Genomic DNA, 21,767 nt, shown 5'->3' on the forward strand with positions numbered 1-21,767 from the left:
ACCCGGCAGCGCAGCGACCGTTTGATCAGCAGGTGCTTGTGGCGAGGATAGAGCTGCGAAGCACAGACTGGCTGGAAGTCTGGCTGCAGGAGGCGCTGCTGAAGGGTGGTCACTAGCAAGAAAGCAGAAGCCAGGCTCAGGTCACAGTGACTTTCAGAATCAGACTTAGATGTCGTCAGTAACTGCATCAAACAGTACTGCCACCATGAACAGTGACGTTCAAAAATCCACACAACAGAAATTTAACATTCAAAAATTCTCTGATGACATCTACCTCCTTATTTTCTTTCTTTCTTTCTTTTTTTTTTTTTTTTGACAGGTAGAGTTATAGACAGCGAGAGAGAGAGAGAGAGAGAAAGAGAGAGAGAGACAGAGAGAAAGGTCTTCCTTCCGTTGGTTCACCCCCGAAATGGATGCTATGGCCTGCGTGCTGCGCCGATCCAAAGTCAGGAGTCAGGTGCTTCCTCCTGGTCTCTCATGCGGGTGCAGGGCCCAAGCACTTGGGCCATCCTCCACTGCCTTCCCGGACCACAGCAGAGAGCTGGACTCGAAGAGGAGCAACCAGGACAGAACCAGCACCCCAGCCGGGACTAGAACCCGGGGTGCCAGCGCCGCAGGCAGAGGATTAGCCTAGTGAGCCACGGCGCCAGCCCTCTCTTTTATTTCTACAAGTTGCTTTACTACCCAGAACAATCCCCTTCAATATCTCAAATCGCAATGCATGCAAGTGGTCAAAGCAGACTTAGATGCAGACTAGAAATGTACAGTAATATTTAAAGTTACCCTCTGTTAAGTTCACGGGTCTTGTATAATAGTCTTCAGGCAGAGGTTCTACTTCATCTACAGCCTGAGCCGGCTCAATCTTTATCTCTTTCTGGTCCTCTCCTTCTTTAAGGCTAAAAGATAACAAGTAGTGATTTCTCCAGGGCCCACTGATTATGCCACGTCTAGGACATCAACAACTGAAGTGTTCCTGTCACAGAGAATCTTTTCAGTTTAATATCCACACTTACGAAAGTCCAGCAAGGGTACTGATGGATGTGCCAGCTCGTGGTCGCTGAAGCCTGGTCCCAAGACCGTATTTATCCTAAACAAAGTTCAGAAATTCCTATTAGCAAGTGACGATTTATACATCCTATTTATTGAAAGATTTCTGGGTGGGAAAGCATGAGAAGCTCAGGGAATAAGCCAAAAAAAAAAAAAAAAAGCTAATTTAAAAGCTTCTTTTAGAGAGTACTTTGCAACCCCACATCATTATCCTATTCTTAAAATAATAAAGGCACCAGACAAAGAGATCGAAACTATGTTAATATAGTAAAAGTGAACTAAATGTGAGTTTTACTATTAATCTAAAAATATCTAAGCTATGGCTCAGGCAAGAACTATGCAGAATGTCTAAGACACACGACGGACATCTTCTTGGAACACCAGTGATCATCTGCTAACTTCCTCGGGATCAGCAAGAATCATAAAAGAGAACTTACCACTACATGAATAGTGTGTTGCTGTGGAGCCCCCAAATAGCAGCAGGTTGCAACGGAGACAAAAATATGCAGCATAAGATAGAAGCAAACTCATAGAGCAGGCAGGTTACATGGGAAAGTTGGAAAAATAAAGCATTTAACACGAACTTCTCTCCTAAACAGAACAGACTAGCACATACGCCGATCACACCACTGGATTATCGAGCACATCAGTGTCGGGCAAGTGCAGGTGTGTCATAACTGTCGCTGTGTAGTAAACGCTATTCCAGGCATTCTGACACAGCCTTACAATTCTTTAGGTTTCAACGGCTTAACTAATTCTCATGTGGATGCAATTTGGCAAGTTCTCATTTCCTCAAGTGTGCAACAGGGGTACACTGTACCCCAAAGACCTGTTGTGAGGATAACATGATATGTGTAAAGTGCTTGGCACAGGGTTTGACACACTGTAACCATTCAACCAATGTTATTTACTAAATATCAAACTGCTGGCCTCAAGCAAGAACACAGAAAACAAACTGTTCTGTGAGAGCAAATAAAACTTGAGGTAAGTAACAGAAACTCCAGATCCTAACCTTTAGCTTCTGACTCGTAGCAACCGGTAGGGAAAGACTTCCACAAATAATTCCTACAAAAACTCCACTCGCATATCCAAGGGTATTTCAAAAAGGTTGTTAAAAAAATGGAATTTAAAGGTAAATTTATTTTAGTGCAAAAAATTTAAAATGCATGGATATGACTAGGTAACCAAACAAGTGTGTAATGTCAGTGTTTCCATCGTGGGGACACACGGCTGCAAACGGCTACCAGCAGGCTGTCAAAGGTGGGAGACGTGGGTGACGTGAAGAGAACATACTCTGCCCATTCTCTTTTCAGACCCTCTGTCATTCACAAAAGCTGCAAGCGGGGTTCTGTGGTGTCTACACAATTAAACAGCAGCCTTTTTGGGGGGACCATCAGAAGACAAAAGGGAGTGATGGAGAAACAAACACAAATACTCTTAAAACACAAAAGAACTCAAACAGAGCTGATGACGTGGCAAAAGCAGAACTGCTGGGCTTAAACATCTGTCACTCTGAGGGACCCCTCTCTGCTACCCACCATTCAGGAATGAAGGACACGGCCACTTTCTGAAATGGTCACTATTGCTATGCCCCACAGATCTTGCAAATCCTCACCGAAAAAGCCAGAGGCATGTAGTTCCTACGTCGTGCAAGTTTCTTGCGATCTCGCTCAACCTTTTCTTTCTGAGCAAGCTGCTGGTAATATTCAATCAATTTGTTCATCTGTAAGAAATCAAAGATGCGTATTTGTTTCACAAGAAAGCTAACAAGAAACACACAAAATTAAACAATCACACTGACAGACATGTAATAGAGGAGACAAATGATTCAGGTGGGCAAATTTGCTTTTTCTTTAAGAGAATTTCTCTTTATTACATGATCTGTTTTCAGAACTGAAATGGTACCTTCAGGAAGAAGTGTACAATGAAAAGGCTTGGACATTTTATCTCTTTTTGCCCCTCCACAATCTTACCCAAGACATTTTCAGTATTTCTACAGTAACATAGGTCAACAATTATAAACCGCCATTTGATTTGCATTTGAATGTCAGCACATCCATTCCTAGAGCAGTTCCCCACCTTTCTCAAGGGGTGAGAACATCAAATGTCACACACACAGAACAGAGGAGCTCGCCACGAGCTGCTGAAGCAGGCACAGGCCACGACCCTGTAAGCAGTGAGTCTAGGACATTGTCTACATTACTGGTGTCTCCAGGGGCTAAAATAGCTACATATTTATGACATTTCCAAGAGTATCTGAGGAAAAAATGGAACCGTAACTCGCGGGTGGGTGGATGAGGCAAAAACAAAAATGATCTTGTTTTCTTTTTCTGAGGCATAACGTGAAATCAGACCTAAAACTACACCTAGCTTTCTCCATGAACTTATGTCAACTGGAAAAAACTGACACTGATTTAGTCTTATGATGACAAGCGCTTTCCCTGTGTAACGGATGCCACAATACATACTACGGACTTCCAAGCACGGGCCATGTTCAATGCAAAATGGAAGATCTTCAGGCCTTTACTCTATCTTTTATTATTTCATCTCATGGCTCTGACGACGCCTTACTTACCCGTTGTGTGTGTGGATTTTCAGGTTCCTGCCAGCCGCCGCTAGCTAGAAAATGAAGAGACATTAAACAAGATTGATGACTTGATAACTGCACATTCATAAAAACAAGTCATCTGAGGCCATAAAATGAAATATAAAAACATAAAATGATAGAATTTCTAAGAAAAAGTCCTAGAAATGATATATACCAGAATGCTTGGGATAAAATTTTCTTTCAACATAAAAATGGTGCTAACGGCAACTCTCTTCATCATCAGTAACGATGCAACATGCATTGGACACGTACTACATTTTTTTTTCTCACGATATTTCCTGAGGTAGGGACTCTTATTATCAATCTGATTTTACAGATGAGGAAATCGAGGCTCAGAGATGTTAGAGAACTTGCTCCAAATCCTGCAGACAGGAAGTGGTAGCGCCAGGATTCAAACGACTGTCTGATCCAGAGACTCTGCTCTTATCTTCAACACTGTGTAACTTCCATGTTCTATGACCTTGATTTAGAGAATTTCTTACATAAGGAACACACGGCACAACTGATAAGGGAAGAAAGCATTCAAGAAAGCTGAAAATGAAACCACAACTGACCACCTGCAACAGATGGTGCCGTAATAATTGGATATCCACACAGAGAAAAGGTGAACCTCGACTCTTACTTTATAACTCATATAACACTTATTCTAAAATGCACAACAGACTTAAATGTAAGAGCTAAAACTATAGCATTTCTAGAAGAAAACCTAAGGGTAAATCTTAGTGACTCTGGCTTAGCTTGCAAAAGGGCACAAAAATGTACACTCTATAGAACAAAACAAAAAATGAGAAATTGCTCTTCACTGAAATGACAAACTTGTGTTCTTTAGAGATTTGTTAATAAAATAAAAAAACAAGTCACAGATGAGAAAATACTTGCCAAATATGTATTTACTAATGGACCTATACCCAAACAGAACTCTTTCAATGGAAAACAAAAATAATTAACTAATTAATTAATCAATCTATCTTAAACACACACAAGAATGCTTCTAGCAGGGCTCTTTTCAAAAGCAAAAAATGAAAACAACCTAAATGTCCACCAAAAGGAGACAAAATAAAAAAACTATAGAAAGTCATGTATGAATCAGTTTTTTATCACAAACGTAATGTTGATAAAGTTGTAGCAGGATACATATAGTATATGTACCCATCTGCTTAAAATTGAGAACTACTGGGGCCAGCACTGTGGCACGGTGGGCTAAGCCTTCGTCTGTGGCACCGGCATCCCAAATGGGCACCGGTTCAAGTCCCTGCTGTCCCTCTTCTGATCCAGCTCTCTGCTATGGCCTGAGAAAGCAGTGGTAGATGGCCAAAGTGCTTGGCCCCTGCACCATGTGGGAGACCTGGAAGAAGCTCCTGGCTTCAGATTGGCCCAGCTCTAGCCACTGCAGCCATTTGGGTTGTGAATCAGCAGATGGAAGATCTTTCTCTCTGTCTCTCCCTCTCTCTCAAATAACTAAATAAAAATCTTATTTTTTTATTTGTTAGTGACAACATACCTATGTGGAGAAGTATAAAAATATTCAGACACTAATAAACATCAGGGTTGTGACAATCATCTCTTGGGGACAGACAGGGGAATACAAGAGGGGAAAGGCTACAGAAGGGGCTTATACTGCTTTGGTTCCACTTCTTTTCTTAAACTAAGTGATATGCACATAATATATATTATTTATATAATTAAAAGTAACTTTTTCTCTTCCAAAACAAAAAGGACTCTTAATGATCTTGCTAAAAGTAATAATGTATTTTCTCGCAGGAAATGGCTGAACTTATCTTTTGTACAATATTCCTGTTTCAAAGTTTGTATTACTTACAGGAATCATGGAAAATAAACTATGTGACCAAAATGTTTTAGTTTTAGTAACATTTCTGAAAGCTGGAACCTTTTAATTGCAACAATTTTTTTTTTTTTTTTTTTTTTTTTTTTTTTTTTTTTTTTACAGACAGAGTGGACAGTGAGAGAGAGACAGAGAGAAAGGTCTTCCTTTTTGCCGTTGGTTCACCCTCCAATGGCCACCGTGGCCGGTGCACTGCGCTGATCCAAAGGCAGGAGCCAGGTGTTTATCCTGGTCTCCTATGGGGTGCAGGGCCCAAGGACTTGGGCCATCCTCCACTGCACTCCTGGGCCATAGCAGAGAGCTGGCCTGGAAGAGGAGCAACGGGACAGAATCCGGCGCCCTGACCAGGACTAGAACCTGGTGTGCCGGTGCCGCTAGGCGGAGGATTAGCCTATTGAGCCATGGCGCCGGCCCAACAATATTTTTAAAAGTCTTATCTCATTATGTTTTCCTCTGTACATATGGACAATATGTCAGAGAACTGTTACAAGTCAGTCAACAGTTCTAACTAAAGTGGTTTCAGGGTTTCCTAGGCATCAAAGCCATCATGGGGGAACTGAAATTATCTGCAGTCTCAAAGAACTTCTGAGATCCAACCATCACTATTAAGACACCCAGAGGAGAGAGAGGTCTAGAAGCCAGCATAGGTTTTTATTCATTTGAGAGGTACAGAGACAGAAACAGAACACTGATCTTCTGGTCACTACCAAAATGCCTGCGACAGTTGTGGATGGACCTGGAACTCAATTCAGGTCTCCCACGTGGGTGCCAGGAACTGATTACCTGAGCCACCACCATTGCCTCCAGGGTCTGCAATAACAGAAGCGTGAGTCAGGAGCCAGAGTCAGGAATTGAATCCGGCACTCTGATGTGGGCCACAGTTGTTTTCACTGTTAGGCACCAGACCCTAGCACAGGTTCTGAAATTAAAATTCTCTAATCTTAGTGGCTCATAATCTGAAAAGCATTTAAGGTGTAACTTTTATGAAAATCCCAAAATAAGAATTTTAGCAAGTTTAAAATATTATCAGAAAACTGAGCCATGAAATTTCAGAAAGAAAAATGACAACAGGGTTTTAGTAGTGCTACTGTATATATATAAAGCATAAATAGCAACTCAGGATTTTCAACTGACTGTACTGTGTTTCCACAGTGATATTAAACATGGAATAGACAAAAATATAAAAATACAGGAAGCCTCCTGATAAAGGTAAGTGCAATCTCTACCTAGAGGTGCTCAAATGATGGCGAGGTAAGTAACACCCTACACCTTTAAATCCAAACATGGCTTTTCTGTCTCACTGATGAACCCTATGTCTGTAAGTGTCTTTATGTTCGGATGCTTCAGGGGACTTGGACATGAAACTGTTGGGCAGAAGAAAAGCATTTTAAAAATTTAACAGATGTTGTCAAATTGTTCTCCAAGATGGTATTACATGAGAATTTTCTCATTTTCTAGCCAAACTTGAAATAACCAGATTAAAAATTTTTTTTGCCAAATAAAAAGTTTGAATTTGCATCTCCACAATTATTAGTAAAGTTAAACATATCTTTCTGCATACTTACTGATCATTTTTATTTCCACTTATGAGAACTGCTGCTTAAACCCTTTGCCTGTTTTCTTTCTTTAAAAAGTATTTATTTATATTAAAGGCAGTGTGCCTACCACAGCCGGATTAGGACAGGCTGAAACCAGGAGCCAGGAACTCCATCTGGGTCTTCCATGTGGGTACCAGGAACTTTCGTACTTGAGCTTCCACCTATTATCTTTGGGTTCGTCAGCAGGTGGCTGGATCAGAAGCAAAGGCAGGACTCTTACCCAGGAACTCTGATATGAGAGGCAGGTGACCCAGTGGCAGTGTAACCTACTGGGCCACAACACCAGTCCTCTTTGCCTGTTTTTCTACTGAGTCTCTTTTTATTGTTTTACAAAGGTTTCTCATGTGGTTTTTCATCTTAAGTTAGTTAGCTGCATTCCAACTATTTCTTATCATTTGTTACTTTTATCTTTAACTTTATCCACGGTGATGGATGCTTATTTATTTATTTGACAGATAGAGTTAGTGAGAGAGAGAGAGACAAAGAGAAAGGTCCTCCTTTTCCGTTGGTTCACCCCCTAAATGGCCGCTACAGCCAAAACTGCGCCGATCCGAAGCCAGGAGCCAGGAGCTTCCTCCTCGTCTCCCATGCGGGTGGAGGGCCCAAGCACTTGGGCCATCCTCCACTGCCTTCCTGGGCCACAGCAGAGAGCTGGACTGGAAGAGGAGCAGCCAGGACTAGAACCTGGTGCCCATATGGGATGCCAGCGCTGCAGGTGGAGGATTAACCAAGTGAGCCATGGCGCTGGCCCTGGATATTTATTTTTTAAGAAGAACCTATCTTCATCCTCAAAATCAGATTTACAAAAGCTGTTTTTACCAATTCCAAGGTAGCAAGTCTCAGATGAAACATCATGATCCATAAATGTGGGCTTAAGGACAAAACATCGTGAATTTAGCTCCTACCTCTCCAACAGGATATAAAACGCCAGTCTCTGGGCGGTTATGCCACTCCCGAGTGCACAGAATCTCCTGCTGAGCTGACCCCACTCACCTACAGATTTGTCTGCCATGCCCACATCCCGAGACGTCCAGCGACAAAACCCACAGGCCAGGTAGTAGGCTTTCTTCATGGCGGTCTTGGCTGGGTCATCTGGAAGCTGTGTGGAGATGCTCGTTGCCCGGGTGGACAGGGTGTGCATACATCCAGGACAGTCAAAGCAGTTGGCACATCTGTGCACGGCAAACACAACCATCAGTGCACTCAGCAAGTATCTGCCAAGCACCTACCACGTGCCAGACAGAGTTCTGCGTGCTGGCAATTCAACAAAGACCAAATACAAGCAGGAATGCTTAAAACTGTTCCTGGAGGCCTCTTAGCAATTCAGTACTTCAAAATAATCACATAATATTTTTTAAAAACCATGCAAACATGACCCAAATTCTTGGATAACCAGAACCTGGCCCAATCCTACTGCACAGAGGGACGCACTGCCACCACGCACAGGTTCCTCCTCCAGACTCCTTTTACATTCACACAGTTCACAGATTCCCGAGGAACAGGAGGGCTCCTGTTCACACTGTTGGCGAGGCTGCACCGACAGTGCGATGGAACACCGAGAGCCAACGATAAGAGCAGCTGTTGAAACTGGACACAGGAAATAATCGCTTGACTGCTGGGCCAGAAAGCTCACACCCCCCCACACGAAGCTAAACTGAATGGTTCAGAAACAGCACTGGTTCAGGGTTTTTTTTTGTTCTTTCTTCAGATGCTAAAGAAGTCCATGCATCATTTTTTCAGAATATGCACTTCCGATGGATTTTTTGAAGCTCTCTTGTGGGCATGCATTTCAGAATTTTTTCTGCACCAAAATAAACTTCTCTTTTAATTGCTTTTATGACTCTGTGAAGTATTCTCACCTTTAATAATAAGCATATAAGCACTGACTCACTAACTGTGACAAGTACACTGTATTAATGTAAGATGTTAACAACAGCGGAGAGTAAGGGCTATGCTCAACGGGAACTCTCTGCACAACCTTCACAATAATTCTTAAGTCTAAAACTCCCGTAAAATAGAACACCTATTAAAAAAAAAACCAGGGGCAGTTTCATTTTTGCCAATGATGATGCCAAACATGAAAAATGGCTTAAAAAAATAAACCCAGTTAATTCCATGTGCTTTCTAATTACCTACTAAGAAAATAGTTGAGGAAAACAGAAAACCCAATCCTGGTCTTACCTGTTCTTTTTCAGTTTGGCTTCAGCCGACGGCATATTTTCTAAGCAACTGGGACAATAATGAGAGTCCACCTAGAAGAAATCAAAAACATCAGAGGAAGAGAAACTTAGTTTAGCTTGCATATTTGTCATTTCTATGTCAAACGGGGAATTTTAAAATGTTACACTGAGAGAGAGGAGACATCTCTTATATGGACTGTTTTTAGCTTAGGGTTTACTCTAAAAATCCATTCTTCTTGTCCAACTGGGGTACCTGAACAACAATCCAAAGGACACTTGGGACGCCAGCCCAGCCTGATGGGAGTGATGACTCTGCCTGTGATGCAGCTTCTGGTTAATGTGCATTCTAGGGGGCAACACACAATGGCTCAAGTCCTGCGATCGATGCCACCCACACGAGAGATGTAGATGGCAGTTCCCAGCTTCTGGCTTTGCTTGCTCTAACTTTGGCTATTGGAGGCACGTGGGGAGTGAATCAGCAGATGAAGATCTCTCGGGGGGCTGGCACTGTGACTCAGGTTAAGCTGTTGGATGCAGCACCAGCATCCCTTATGGGTACCAGTTTGAGTTCTGGCTGCCCACTTCCCATCCAGCTCCCTGCTAATGGCCTGGGAAAAGCTGCAGAGGATGGCCCAAGTGCTTGGGCCCTTGCACACACAGGAGACTCAGATGAAGCTCTTGACTCCTGGCTTCAGCCTGGCCCAGCCCTGGTTGTTGTGGACATTTGGAGAGTGAACCAGCAGATGGAAGATACCTCTCTTTCTGCCTCTCCCTCTCTCTAACTCTACCTTTCAAATAAATAAATAAATCACACACACAAACAAAAATATCTGCCTTTCAAATAAAAAAAAACAGGGGCCAGAAGATAAAGCTGCCATCTGCGGTGCCAGCATCCCATATAGGCACCAGTTCGAGTCTCAGCTGCACCACTTCTGATCCAGCTCTCTCTTATGGCCCGGGAAAGCAGCAGAAGATGGCCAAAGTCCTTGGGCCCCTGCACCCACATGGGAGACCCAAAAGAAGCTCCTGGCTTTGGATCGGCACAGCTCCAGCTGTTACAGCCATCTGGGGAGTGAACCAGTGGATGGAAGACCTCTCTCAGCCTCTGCTTCTCTGTAACTGCCTTTCAAATAAATAAATTTAAGAAATCTTAAAAAAATAACAAACATTTCTAATTGAAGGACTCTATGATAACCTACTAAATAGATAATAAAATAACCCAATTTGCAAAGCTGTGGAATTTACTCATTTAGTTTAGTTTTCCCTGATTACAATAACTTGACCACACTTTAATCATTAAAGGAGACTTTAAAGGGGTGCAGGAGGTTAAGCCGCCACCTGTGACACCCACATTCCATACTGCAGTGCTCCAGCTACTGTTTCCCATGCAGCTTCCTGTTAATGTGCCTGAGAAGGCAGCAGAAGATGGCCCAAGGACTTGGGTCCTTGCCACCCAAATGGGTGACTTGGATACGAGTTCCTTGCTTTTGGCTCCAGCCTAGCCATTGCAGCCATACGGGGAGTGAACCAGTGGAGGCAGGATCTGTCTCTGTCACCCTGCCTTTCAAATAAATAAAGGAATGAATGAGAAAATAAATAAATATTCCTAAATTCCAACATAATACATGCTCACGGATTTTTTATCAGCTATATCCAACCGACCAGAGCTTTTTGACAAATTAAATCAACAGGACAGTCTTATTATGTTTAACTAAAAGACACGGTTAAAGTGAATCTCACTCTATTTTTTTTAAAGGTTTCGATCATCACTGTCTTAATGAGGGTAGAGCCTATTTGACAATTATAGATCTTTAGTGACCTGCAGAGGGAAAGGTATGCACACTGCCTGTTTTTTCATCAGCTAATAAACACCATTTGAAAAGATTAATAAAGTTGCTGCTCAAATCAACTCCACGAACATGAAATACAGTACCACTAATTACCATCCGCCCTGATGCATCACGGGAGGCAGATACAATTCATTCCTCCTTGTCCCCATTCCAAATTCTGCTTGTCCCTTCACACGCAGCTCCCACCCCAGGGCTTCCACTGGAACTTTCTGGCCTGTCCGAATCCCTCCTAGCCTCATCCTTCCCAACTCTAGTGGCCTCCGTATCACAGGTGCACACCAGGCTGTAAGAGATGTGCTAGCCAAAGACACCCCTACAGGTCACGCGGCCTCAACGCCCTATTGCCACCACAGGAGAATCCGATCCAACGTTCTGGGGGTGCGGCTGGAATAGGGATGCATCTAAAAGAGAAAGGACTTGCCAAGGAGATACACAAGGGGAAAGTGCTAAAGGAGGATACAAGAAAACCCCCCGCCATATTTTATATATATATATATCGACTTCAAAAAATTATTTCATTGCTTTCCCTGACAATTATGAAAAGTACCTTCAATAAATTATTAGTAATTCATAAAATGTCTTACGGTACAGGATGTGTTTTGATATGCATTTCAACAGTCCAGAGGACTTTAGCAAAATTCTGAGGCTGTTTAGTTTCAAATTCTGGTCTTCCCTGCCACTCCTAAATTACTGGGGTGCCCTATGGCAGTCTCTTTACCTGTAAGGCTTTTGTTTGCTTGTTCGTTTTTTTTTTTTTTTAAAGGTATGCCCTTCATTCGTTTGGAGAGAGATTCCGTACCATACATACTACATGGCAACTACCATTCGGATTCTCTTCACTAAACTGTGAGTCCCCAGCAGCGGGGTTTATGGTTTAGCGATCTTTTAATCCCCAAGTTGCGCCCAGCACTGCAGACATCTGGAGGCTCTGTCATTTGATCATCTTTTCTTTAGAGTCAAGGACTTCGAGCACTCCCTCTGCAACGCCCACCTGCGCCGGCGAAGGCCAGCACTGTACCCTCGGGAGGGGCGGCCCCTGAGTGCTTTTCACGGAACTCGCCCCACCCCAGAATTTGGCCGGAGCCAGCAAACAGGGCCAGGCAGTCTGTGAGGGCCGCTCCGGGCCGAAGGGGCAGAACTTCCAGGCTGGGAGGGGCATGCGAGACAATGCCTGCGCCCCCGCCCCGGTCAGTCTCGGAAAGACGGTTATCTCGCCCCTCAAGCGGCCTGAACCAAGCCACGCCAGACCCTTACCCTCAGCCCACCCAACTACCAGCCCCCACAGAAGACAACTGGGTTCCCCTAAAGTCAAGTTTGCCCAATCAGAGGCCGCTCTACAACTAGCTGATCCGCTCAGCCCCACCCGAAGCCGCCCTTCCTTTCCAAGTGACAGATGACAAGCAAATTACATCGCAGACAAAGTTGGGTGACGGAAAACACAGCCAATCAGCAGGCTAGGAAATGACTACCCGCCTCCAACCGGCGGAACTTCCCCGCCGGTGGCCGTGACTAGGATGATCGTCCCCCGCCCCCAACACACAGGTTCTCCGTAGGATGACTCCATTACCTCGTGAGACACACATTCCAGCGACCGCAGCTCGCAACAGTAGCGGCAGAAGTAGAGCTGCGAGAGCGGGGCCCGAACCTTCTTTTCTCCCTGGACTAGGTAGAGAACCCGCTCCGACTGCAGCAAGGACGCCATCTTGCAGAGGGAGGCGCCAACGGCCCTCCCGCCGCATCACGTGACCCCAGCGCCAGCGTCTGCTCACCGCCTTCCGTACGTCTTCTACGTAACTTTGTCATAAGGCTTGCGACCCAGAGGAGCTTTGCGCAGGTCCAAAACAAAGTGCGCAGGCGTAGCTGGGTTCGCTTGGTCCGCTCGATTCTGGCCGCGCCCCTCGCGTGTTGGTGAGGGTCCGCTGCTGGGAGCCGTCAATCCTTTAATTAAGTCCAGACTCGGAGATGAAATCCAGACAGGCTTGGTGCTCTCGTTGTCTTGGTTTCTTCCAGAAAGGAAGGATGCTTTTTATTTACAAGTGCCTCCCTCTGCAGACGTTCGGGACGCACTTGGAAGGTCGCAACGGCGGAGTTCATGGGCAGAGCTGGAAAGCTAAGAAATCTAAAAGTCACGCACCAGCCGTTTCTTCTGACGGTGACTTCAGCACAGGTCATCCTCTCGTTTGCAGCTAGTTAAGGACGCACTTGCAACAGAGGCCAATTCTCATTCATTTCCAGGTTTCCAGTAGCTAAGCACAAGGTTGAAGTCTGTACTGTGGGTAGGAAGTGTCGATGAGTGGAGGAATGAATCAGTGAGGGAATAATGTTGGCAGGTGACACACATTTTCTTAAAAATTATTTACTTATTTGAAGGCAAAGCAACAGAGAAAGGGACACACATGTGCGCACTCGAGAGACGAGATCTTCCATCCTCTGGTTTACTCCTCAGATGGCCACAATTGACAGCTCTGGGACAGGCTGAAGCCAGGACCCAGGAGCTTCTTCCAGGTCTCCCACATGGCCCACACGGGTCCAGGGGCCCAAGGACTTGGGCCATCTTCTACTGCTTTCCCCGGCCATAGCAGAGAGCTTGGATTCAAAGTGGAGCAGCCGGGACTCGAACCGGCGCTCATATGGGATGCCGGTGCTGCAAGCAGCGGCTTTACCCGATACCACAGCTCCGGCCCCTCAAAGGACCTCTTAAGGAGAAAGCGTGCATTTGGCCACCCTCATCAAAGACTCAGATCCTCCACACCTAAGGAATTCTGGAGAAGGCCCCTGACCAGCCCTGGCCATCTGCCAGGACTGCCTTCCCCTCTTTGGGTTTCCTGTTTGAGAACTGCATTAATGACAGGTTCGCCTGTGTTGAATCTATAGACTCATCTAAAAGTCATAGTCAACAGGAGGGCCAGAGTAGAGCCACTGTTTCATCAGCACATCTGGCCCTGTGGCGGCTGCGCCCAGGAAATGCGGCTGGCCCTGGCTAAAGCTTCCCCAAGCACAAACATAGCAGAGAGCTGCAGCCTTCGTTCTCAGGAGTCTTTTCTGTGAACTCAGTTTTCAGTTGTACTTTTTTCAGGGCTTCCTACCTCTTCCTATACACCTAGACCTCCTATTGTAGCTATATCCTGGCTCTCACAGAGCTGCCCCAGCCAAAAACCTGGGAGCTTCCTAGGGGACTCTCTCCTGGCAACTCTACATCCCGAATAGCTCTGACTCCTGCCTCTTTTCATTCTCATACCCAGACTTAATTCTGAGGTTAGCAGTTTCTCTTCTGGACTTAGAGCAGCTTCCTGCCTCCTACCCAATTCGCTTTTGACATTGAACCACAATGGTCTTTCTGAAAACTGTGTTGTGGTCTTGATCCTCTCTCATTGTTGTGTAGATCCCACCAGTAGCTCACTGTCACCTACAGGACAACCCCGTAAACTCCTGGGATACAACATAAGGCCTGCCTGGGACCTTCCTGCCTCTTCAGCCTCTTCTTCCAAACACCTCCCTGCATTCACGGCCTGTCTGACCTTTGTGATCCACTCAGGAGAATGTGCCGTGCCATTTTACGCCTCCAGGACCGTGACTACCAGGGATACCTTTTGTATCTGCCTGCTGCGCATGGGTCTTTTCCTCTGTGAAACCTTGATTGATCTTACAAAAGGCAGTTGCCCACGCTTGTCTTTGTCCCACAGCTGTGTCCTTTTAGGGAATCTTGCACATTGCACTGCCTTCATTTTTTCTCAACAAATCTGGCTTCCTTCTGGTCTACCACAGACCCTGTAAAGGCCTGGCCCAGAGCAGGTGCACAATAAATTTTGATAACGTCAACATCTTGGAATACTTAGGATATACACAGATAGTCAAGTGTGTTAATGCTACCTGATAGGTAGTATTCACTAGCCACTTCACAATAACACAACCACCCTATGAAATAGGCACTGTAATTTTTAACCCAATTTTCCAGGTGAGGAAATGAAATTTGCCCAAGTTCACACCAATAAGAAATGGTAGAACTAAGATTTGAACCCAAGTCCTTTGAGTCCATACTTTATCTTGAACAAATCATGCTATAGCCCATGGATTGTGGAGCCTTTTCTTGAATGGCCAGATGGTGAATATTTTGATCTCTTTAGACTAAGGCAAAATCAATAGTTTATGTATTTATATAACAAGGTAGAAGACCACCGCCCCAGCCCTCGACTGATGCTCGCCTGGTAGTGGGCACACTCTGCACCCGACTGGAGAGACATCAGCCTGAGGGACAGGGGCTGGCAGGAAGCAGGTGGGGGAAAAGTTGGAGAGGAGAGAGACTTGTCAGCTGAACTCCTTTCTAGTGACACAGGCTCCCAGTGCCCATGTTTCCTAACAGAGAGCATAGCCGTCTGAACTTGGGCAGATTCACTGGTAGTTACTGGCAGATGCCAACTGCACAGTCCTCCATGTGACCTGCATGTGTCCTGGGCAGTGTCAGGGTACAGACACCGGCTTGGGGCACAGACACTTGGAGCAGAGGGAGAAGCATGTTCAGGAGGACGTCCGTCTTTGCTTGAGGGGCTCACTGCACCAGCCTCTGGAGATGCTGGCAGTCTGCACGGAAACAGGCAGCAGCTGGAGTTGGCCCCCGGACCGGATTTGGTGATGCTTCCTATCACCTCCTGCTGTAGTAGACTGGAGGACTAAGAATCATTATGTACCGGGAAGATCCTAGTTCAGTCCTTGTATTCTCCATACAAGGAAAATGAGGCCCACACAGTTCCAGAGACACACCCATAGGTTTTCCCACTTCTGCTACAATTTTTTGTTTCTATAAGTGAAGCTCCTTGCTTTACGCCAATCAGTTGATGATTCATATTCACAGCAGAGTAAGAAACCAGTTGCTCTTCTCTAACAATACCTTAAAAAAAAAAAAAACTAAAGCAAAGCAAATACATGGGAAAACCACACACTCACTGGGGAGCCTACCAGATTTTTCCTGGAAGTTTACTGGGTGACCCCATTTCTGTTTGGAACACAAGTTTCACATCTTTAGGGTGCTCGCCCCTTGACTTCAACAGGAATTTCCCAAGGGTATCTCAGACTCCTTACTCTCCGTCTCTGTGCTTAGTAGATGTGTGGGTTCCAGTGCTGTGGCTCCCTGGGACACTCTGAGCTCTGCCGAGGCTGCAGGGACGTGAGCCAGCCAACGTCCTCGGACTGCAGGATGCACAGCATGACCTCAGCCTAACTGCCGCAGCTGCTCCCAACTGTTGCTGGGGCTTAAGACAGTCCCTGGCCCCTGAAATGCCGCCTTCCAGTAGTGCATGCCTGGGCCTCGCTCAGTCCTGTGAGCTCACACTAACTTGAGGGGCCAAAGCTCTCAGTGTAATCATGGAATAGTGGAGCCAGAGTGACTTTCAAGACTGACTAAGCTGCTCCTCTCACTTTAAGACAGAATGAAGTTCGCGGTGAAGCTAGAATTTGAACTCGGGTGTTGGCTCCAAGTTTCTTGCTTCTACTTCACATGGCTGGCCCTCTATGACCACACAACTCACTACCCAACTGCTTCTAGGAGACCACCAGTGTACTGCTGACTGAATTAAATCCAATAGAATTGGAGGTGGAATTCCTGCCCAACTTAGTACCTGACAAAGAGCTGTGCTCAGTGAGTTTGTTGAATGGATGCCTTCAATATTTGAAACTTTCTGATAGACAACAGTCAAGCAAATTTTTTTTCCCTTTTTGCTCTTTAAGCAATTCCTTCTTTTAGAAAGGGGGAAGATTGCATTTAAATAGGGTGGTCAGATTAGGTGTCATGAGAAGGTGAGATTTTGAGTGAAGATTGAAGGAGGTGGGGAGAGAGGATTGATGGGGGAAGAGTCTTCTAGGCAGAGGCTGACCCAAGGCTCTAAGGTCTTTCTGAGGAATAGCAAGGGAGTCATGGGGCTGTCATGGAGTGAGCAAGGGGAGGGATCTCGGGGCTGGGATCCCAGAGGCAGTGGGAGCAGAGGTGCAGTCATGTAGGCTCTTAAAGGGGGTAGTGAACCACATAGGATTTCAGGCAGAGCAGTGACACATATATTACAGGGGGCACTCTGGACCCTGCTTGAGAATGAGCTGCAGAAAGCAAGGTCAGAAGCAGGGCTCAGTTAGGTTGTTACAGTGATGCAACCAGGAGCTTAGAGTGTCACAGACCGTGGATTCTGGCTATATTTCATAGACAACACCTGTGGGATTTCCTGATGCCCACCTCTGGGGCCTCCTGTACCCAGACTGTCTCCTGAATGGTGCAGGTTGGAGTCACACACACAAAGGCCCTGGATGGTCCAAAGGACAGTCTGTTTCATGGCTTGGCAAATCCATACCACGACTATGCTCCCTGAAGGCAAAATAAAACCATCCAGGAGAGGTAACTGAGCTTCAGCTTTCACAGTCAACAGAAGGAGATGAAATGAACTTCTTCAGTCTCTTGTTTGCTTAGCTCCGACTCACAAAGCATGCTGATTACCACACAGGAAAGAATATTTCACAAGAGGCTGGAGAAAGAGCCCGTCAGTTGCTAAACACATTCATCAGATCTTCAGAGCCCCAGCGCGGGCTCAGACAGAAAAGCTGGTGCGGAAGAGCCCGGCCCCTTTCAAACAGTGCCAAGGACTCTGCCCAGCAAGCTTTGCCCCTTGCCGTGAGGGTGAAATGAGCTAATGAGAGCAAAGAGGGCAGAGCGTGGCACAGCTTCGGTGCTGCCAAAGTGTTCGTTCCGAGGCTCTGGAGCGTAGTCCAATCCCCTCCTGTACAAGTAAGATCAGTTCAGAGAGAGAGGAAGAGATGTGCCTGAAGTTACGCTGTGCTCCGAGGGGACAGGATGAGCATTAAGCTGACTTCTTTGATTGCTCTGTGCAGCTGGGACTACCAGTGTTGCCCACGCTCTCATCTGCTGCTCTTGGGTGCCTTTTACAATTCATTTCTGGGAAGCTCTTTTAGAGTGAGCTCTCTCATTTGGAAAGAAATCTTTGATTTTAAACATTTATTTATTTATTTGAAAGGCAGAGTAACATAGAGGGAGAGGCAGAGTCAAAGAGAGCGAGAGAGCAAGAGAGTGAGAGAGCGAGTGAGCGAGAAAGTCTTCCATCTGCTGGTTCACTCCCCAAAGGGCCACAATGGCCAGGACTGGGCCAGATGGAAGCCAGGAGACTCATCCGGGTCTCCCACATGGAGGCAGGGGCCCAAGCATTTGGACCATCTTCCGAGACTTTCCCCAGGCCCTTAGCAGGGAGCTGGATCTGAAGTGGAGCAGCCATGACTGGAGCCTGCACCCGTATGAGATGCCAGCACTGCAGGCAGTGGCTTAACCTACTACCCAACAGCGCCGGCCCCTCATTTGGAAGTCTTTGTGCCCTCCCAGGGAAGCTCAGTGGGATGTCTGGGTCCTCTTGGGCACCTGTGGAAGCCAGCCTCCAAGCAGGCTCTCAGTGGTCACCGCCTCCTGGTAGTCCGACCTTGTGACCAACAGTGCGTACCGGAAGTGATGGCATGACACTTCCAAGACTAGATCCTGAGGCTGTGGCTTCTAATTGGTGTCAGTCTCTGTCTCTTCTTCTTTGTCTTAGATCACCTGTTTGGGAAAAGCAGGCTGCCACCTGCTGAGCAACCCTGTGGCAGGACACGGAAGTCTTTGGTTGGTGAGCCCAGCAGCAGACTCCGCAGCTCCAGTCCAGTTTTGAGATGTCAGCCTGACCCTGCTGACAGCCTGACCACACCCTCGTGAGAGGCCCTGAGCTGGAACCATCCAGCTGAGCAGCTCCCAGACCTGTGGGAGTAGAATGAAAAACACCCCAGTGCTTGCTGGTGCTTCGCTCTTAGGTGAACCTAATGGGAAGCCAGCCATCAAGAAAATCTGTCACAGTCTGGGTTCCCTCAATGCAGACTGTAAGGTAAGGGTTTAAGTGCAAGTCATTTATTTGAGAGCTCCAGGGCACACCAACTGGGCAGTGAGGGAGTGGGTGAAGGGAGGAAAGGCAGCCAATGCGGTTGTGCTGTTAAACAGCCAGCATGAGGGGTCACTGGAGTGTACACTCACCAAAACCTTCAAGACACAACCCGCGGAATTCTTTCAACAGTAGGGTGAGGGAGTTGGGGCGCGTACACTCCTACAGTTAGTAGGAATGAGGGCTGCTCTTGGGGAGGGCTGTTAATTCCTGGATGACTTTGGACCCTCAGGCTGGCACATCGGCTGGCCTTATGTGGTTCTGGGGAAAGCCCTCGGATATAAAGATAGAGATACTGGCCACTGGAAGTCCGCAAGGCACTGCAGTGGGTGAGGCCCGAGGGACTCAGGCAGGGAGTGGCCCATTGATGTGGTGCATCCAGATGCACCTGCCCCTCACACAGCCGGATAGAAAAGTGTGTGCGGGGGGAGTCTGGAGGCACAAACAAACTCACTCGAGTGAGTAAAATTGACCGATACTCTCTTAACTTGAAGAGCACTAGACCAGTTTCCAAGCAATAACCTTTGCTCATGGCTACCGTCCGTCTCCGTCCATCACAGCTGTGTGTCTGTCTGCCTGCCTCTGCTTGGGCCCCGTGCTCTGGGCATCGCACATCCTGATGGCGTGTGCTTGTGCATCTGACTGTGCATGCGCCAGGGCAGGAACGACCCCATCTCACAGAACCTGAGTCACCGAGGCTGCGTGTAGAATCAGTTCTGGCTGGCGCCACAGCTCAATAGGCTAATCCTCCGCCTGCAGCGCCGGCACACCGGGTTCTAGTCCCGGTCCCGGTCCTGGTGCCAGATTTTGTCCCAGTTGCCCCTCTTCCAGGCCAGCTCTCTGCTGTGGCGCAGGAGGGCAGTGGAGGATGGCCCAAGGGCCCTGCACCCGCATGGGAGACCAGGAGAAGCACTTGGCTCCTGCCTTCGGATCAGCACGGTGCGCCGGCTGCGGCGGCCATTGGAGGGTGAACCAACGGCAAAAGGAAGACCTTTCTCTCTGTCTCTTTCTCTCTCACTGTCCACTCTGCCTGTCAAAATAAATAAATAAATAAATAAATAAATAAAAATAAAAAATAAGAATCAGTTCTGCCGCTTACTGGCTGGGGCACTTTAAGACAAAGCCTCTGTTTCTCAGGAATTAAATGAGCGGTAATCACACTTTCACCGTAGAAATGTCCTCAGAAGGGCTAAGTGGCTGCACACACACAAAACCCTTGTTAAAAAGTGAGTCCTCAGGAAATGGTTTTTAAAGTAAATCATCTACTTCGAGACAAGTAATAAAGTCAAATGTTTTTATTACCTATTTTTTTTCTTGAGACCACACTGTGCTTCAAAAACTTGACAGCCTGAACTGAGCTATCTGCCAGTAAAAGACATTCTGTTCCGTCTTAGCTACATGACTGTGTAATAATTGACTACTCTGGAATGAAGCCATGAGAGCTGATTCAAATAATTATAACCATACTAATGAGGCCACGTGACCATCACTCCACTTCAAAGCTATAAAACGGAACCCTTCCATCTCCTTCTCTTCCTGTCTGCTCAGCAACTTGTTTTATCTAAAATTCCACATGTGCAGAAACTCCTGTCATTTGACTTTTCTGCCTAATTATTAATTCATTTGAAGTCTTTCAGCTGCAATAATAATAAAAAAGTTTTAATTAAAATAAAAATGAGCCGTGCATCTAGTTTTCAGGGTAAAAGCTTGTTTCTTTTGAGAGTTAGCAAGCAAGTGGAGCTTCTCCAAGGACTCAGAATGCATTTTGCTCAAGGATCTGCCAAACAGAAAGAACTTGGGAATTTGTCCAGGAGGAAAGAGGAAGGGAGAGAGCATAGTAATCTCAGGGCTGGCTTCTTGGGAGGCGCTGAGCTGTGAGGGCCTGGGGGGGTGGGGAGGGCTCATGTCTGAGCCAGGACGAAGCCCTCAGTGGGATAAGGTAAGCCATCTCAAACAGATATGCTTCTAACTGAAAACTGGACTTATTGTCAGAGTTTTGAACACTGTAACAATTTGAAGGTGCAAGTGACCTCAGAGAATACCACTCAACTTCCTTCTTTTTACTTCTCAAGTTCACAGACCCAGAAGGAAGGGACGCACTCAAGCTTGCCTGGCAGCTTAGTGACAGTGCCAAGCCAAGAAGCCACAGTTTGGTGCCATTTGGTGCAGGGTTACTGCCTTTCCATTGTGACAATGCTGTGCCCGCTTCCTCAGCCCCACAGCCCTTCACCCTCCCAGCAGAATCCTCCTGCAACTTCTCTCTGCTTGCATACCACCAATGTTGGGCAACTCATCACATCCAAGGAAATCCCATTCTGCCCATTTTTATGCAGCTCTCTTAAGAAGTGCTTTCTTGGGGCCAACATTGTAGCGTAGTGGGTAAATCTGCTACCTGCGAAGCCATCATCCCATGTGGGCACTGGTTCATGACCTGGCTGCTCTGCTTCTGATCCAGCTCCCCGCTAATGGCATGGGAAAAGCAGTGGAAGACAGCCAAAGTGTTTGGGCACCCACACTCGTGTGGAAGACTTGGATGAAGCCCACAGCTTCCACCTGGCCCAGCCCTGGCCATTGTGGCCATCTGGGGAATGAACCAGCGGATAGATCTGTCTCTGTATTTCACTCTCTCTCTTTAACTCTACCTTTCAAATAACCAAATAAATATTACTTATTAAAAATTTCATTAAAT

The 21,767-nt window shown here is 46.3% G+C and overlaps 1 protein-coding gene across 2 annotated transcripts in view; it reads right to left on the reverse strand.

The window, feature by feature from the left end:
- The window catches only part of DCTN4 (dynactin subunit 4), a 28,285-nt gene extending 15,439 nt beyond the window's left edge, over positions 1-12,846 (reverse strand). The window contains exons 1-9 of one of the 2 annotated variants that reach the window (XM_002710315.6): positions 12,694-12,846; positions 9,278-9,348; positions 8,090-8,268; positions 3,623-3,666; positions 2,663-2,770; positions 1,485-1,505; positions 1,014-1,087; positions 784-896; positions 3-112 (exon numbers count right to left, since the gene is read on the reverse strand). In XM_002710315.6, the coding sequence (XP_002710361.2) occupies positions 3-112; positions 784-896; positions 1,014-1,087; positions 1,485-1,505; positions 2,663-2,770; positions 3,623-3,666; positions 8,090-8,268; positions 9,278-9,348; positions 12,694-12,828 (855 nt within the window). In that variant the 5' untranslated portion in view covers positions 12,829-12,846. The remainder of the gene's footprint in view (positions 1-2; positions 113-783; positions 897-1,013; positions 1,088-1,484; positions 1,506-2,662; positions 2,771-3,622; positions 3,667-8,089; positions 8,269-9,277; positions 9,349-12,693) is intronic. The other variant, XM_089336087.1, reaches the window with a different exon arrangement.
- Positions 12,847-21,767: the final 8,921 nt, after the last annotated feature.

Source organism: Oryctolagus cuniculus, chromosome 6 (assembly GCF_051225735.1).
Source record: "Oryctolagus cuniculus isolate XC-2025 breed Fujian yellow rabbit chromosome 6, ASM5122573v1, whole genome shotgun sequence".
Classification (NCBI taxonomy): domain Eukaryota; kingdom Metazoa; phylum Chordata; class Mammalia; order Lagomorpha; family Leporidae; genus Oryctolagus; species Oryctolagus cuniculus.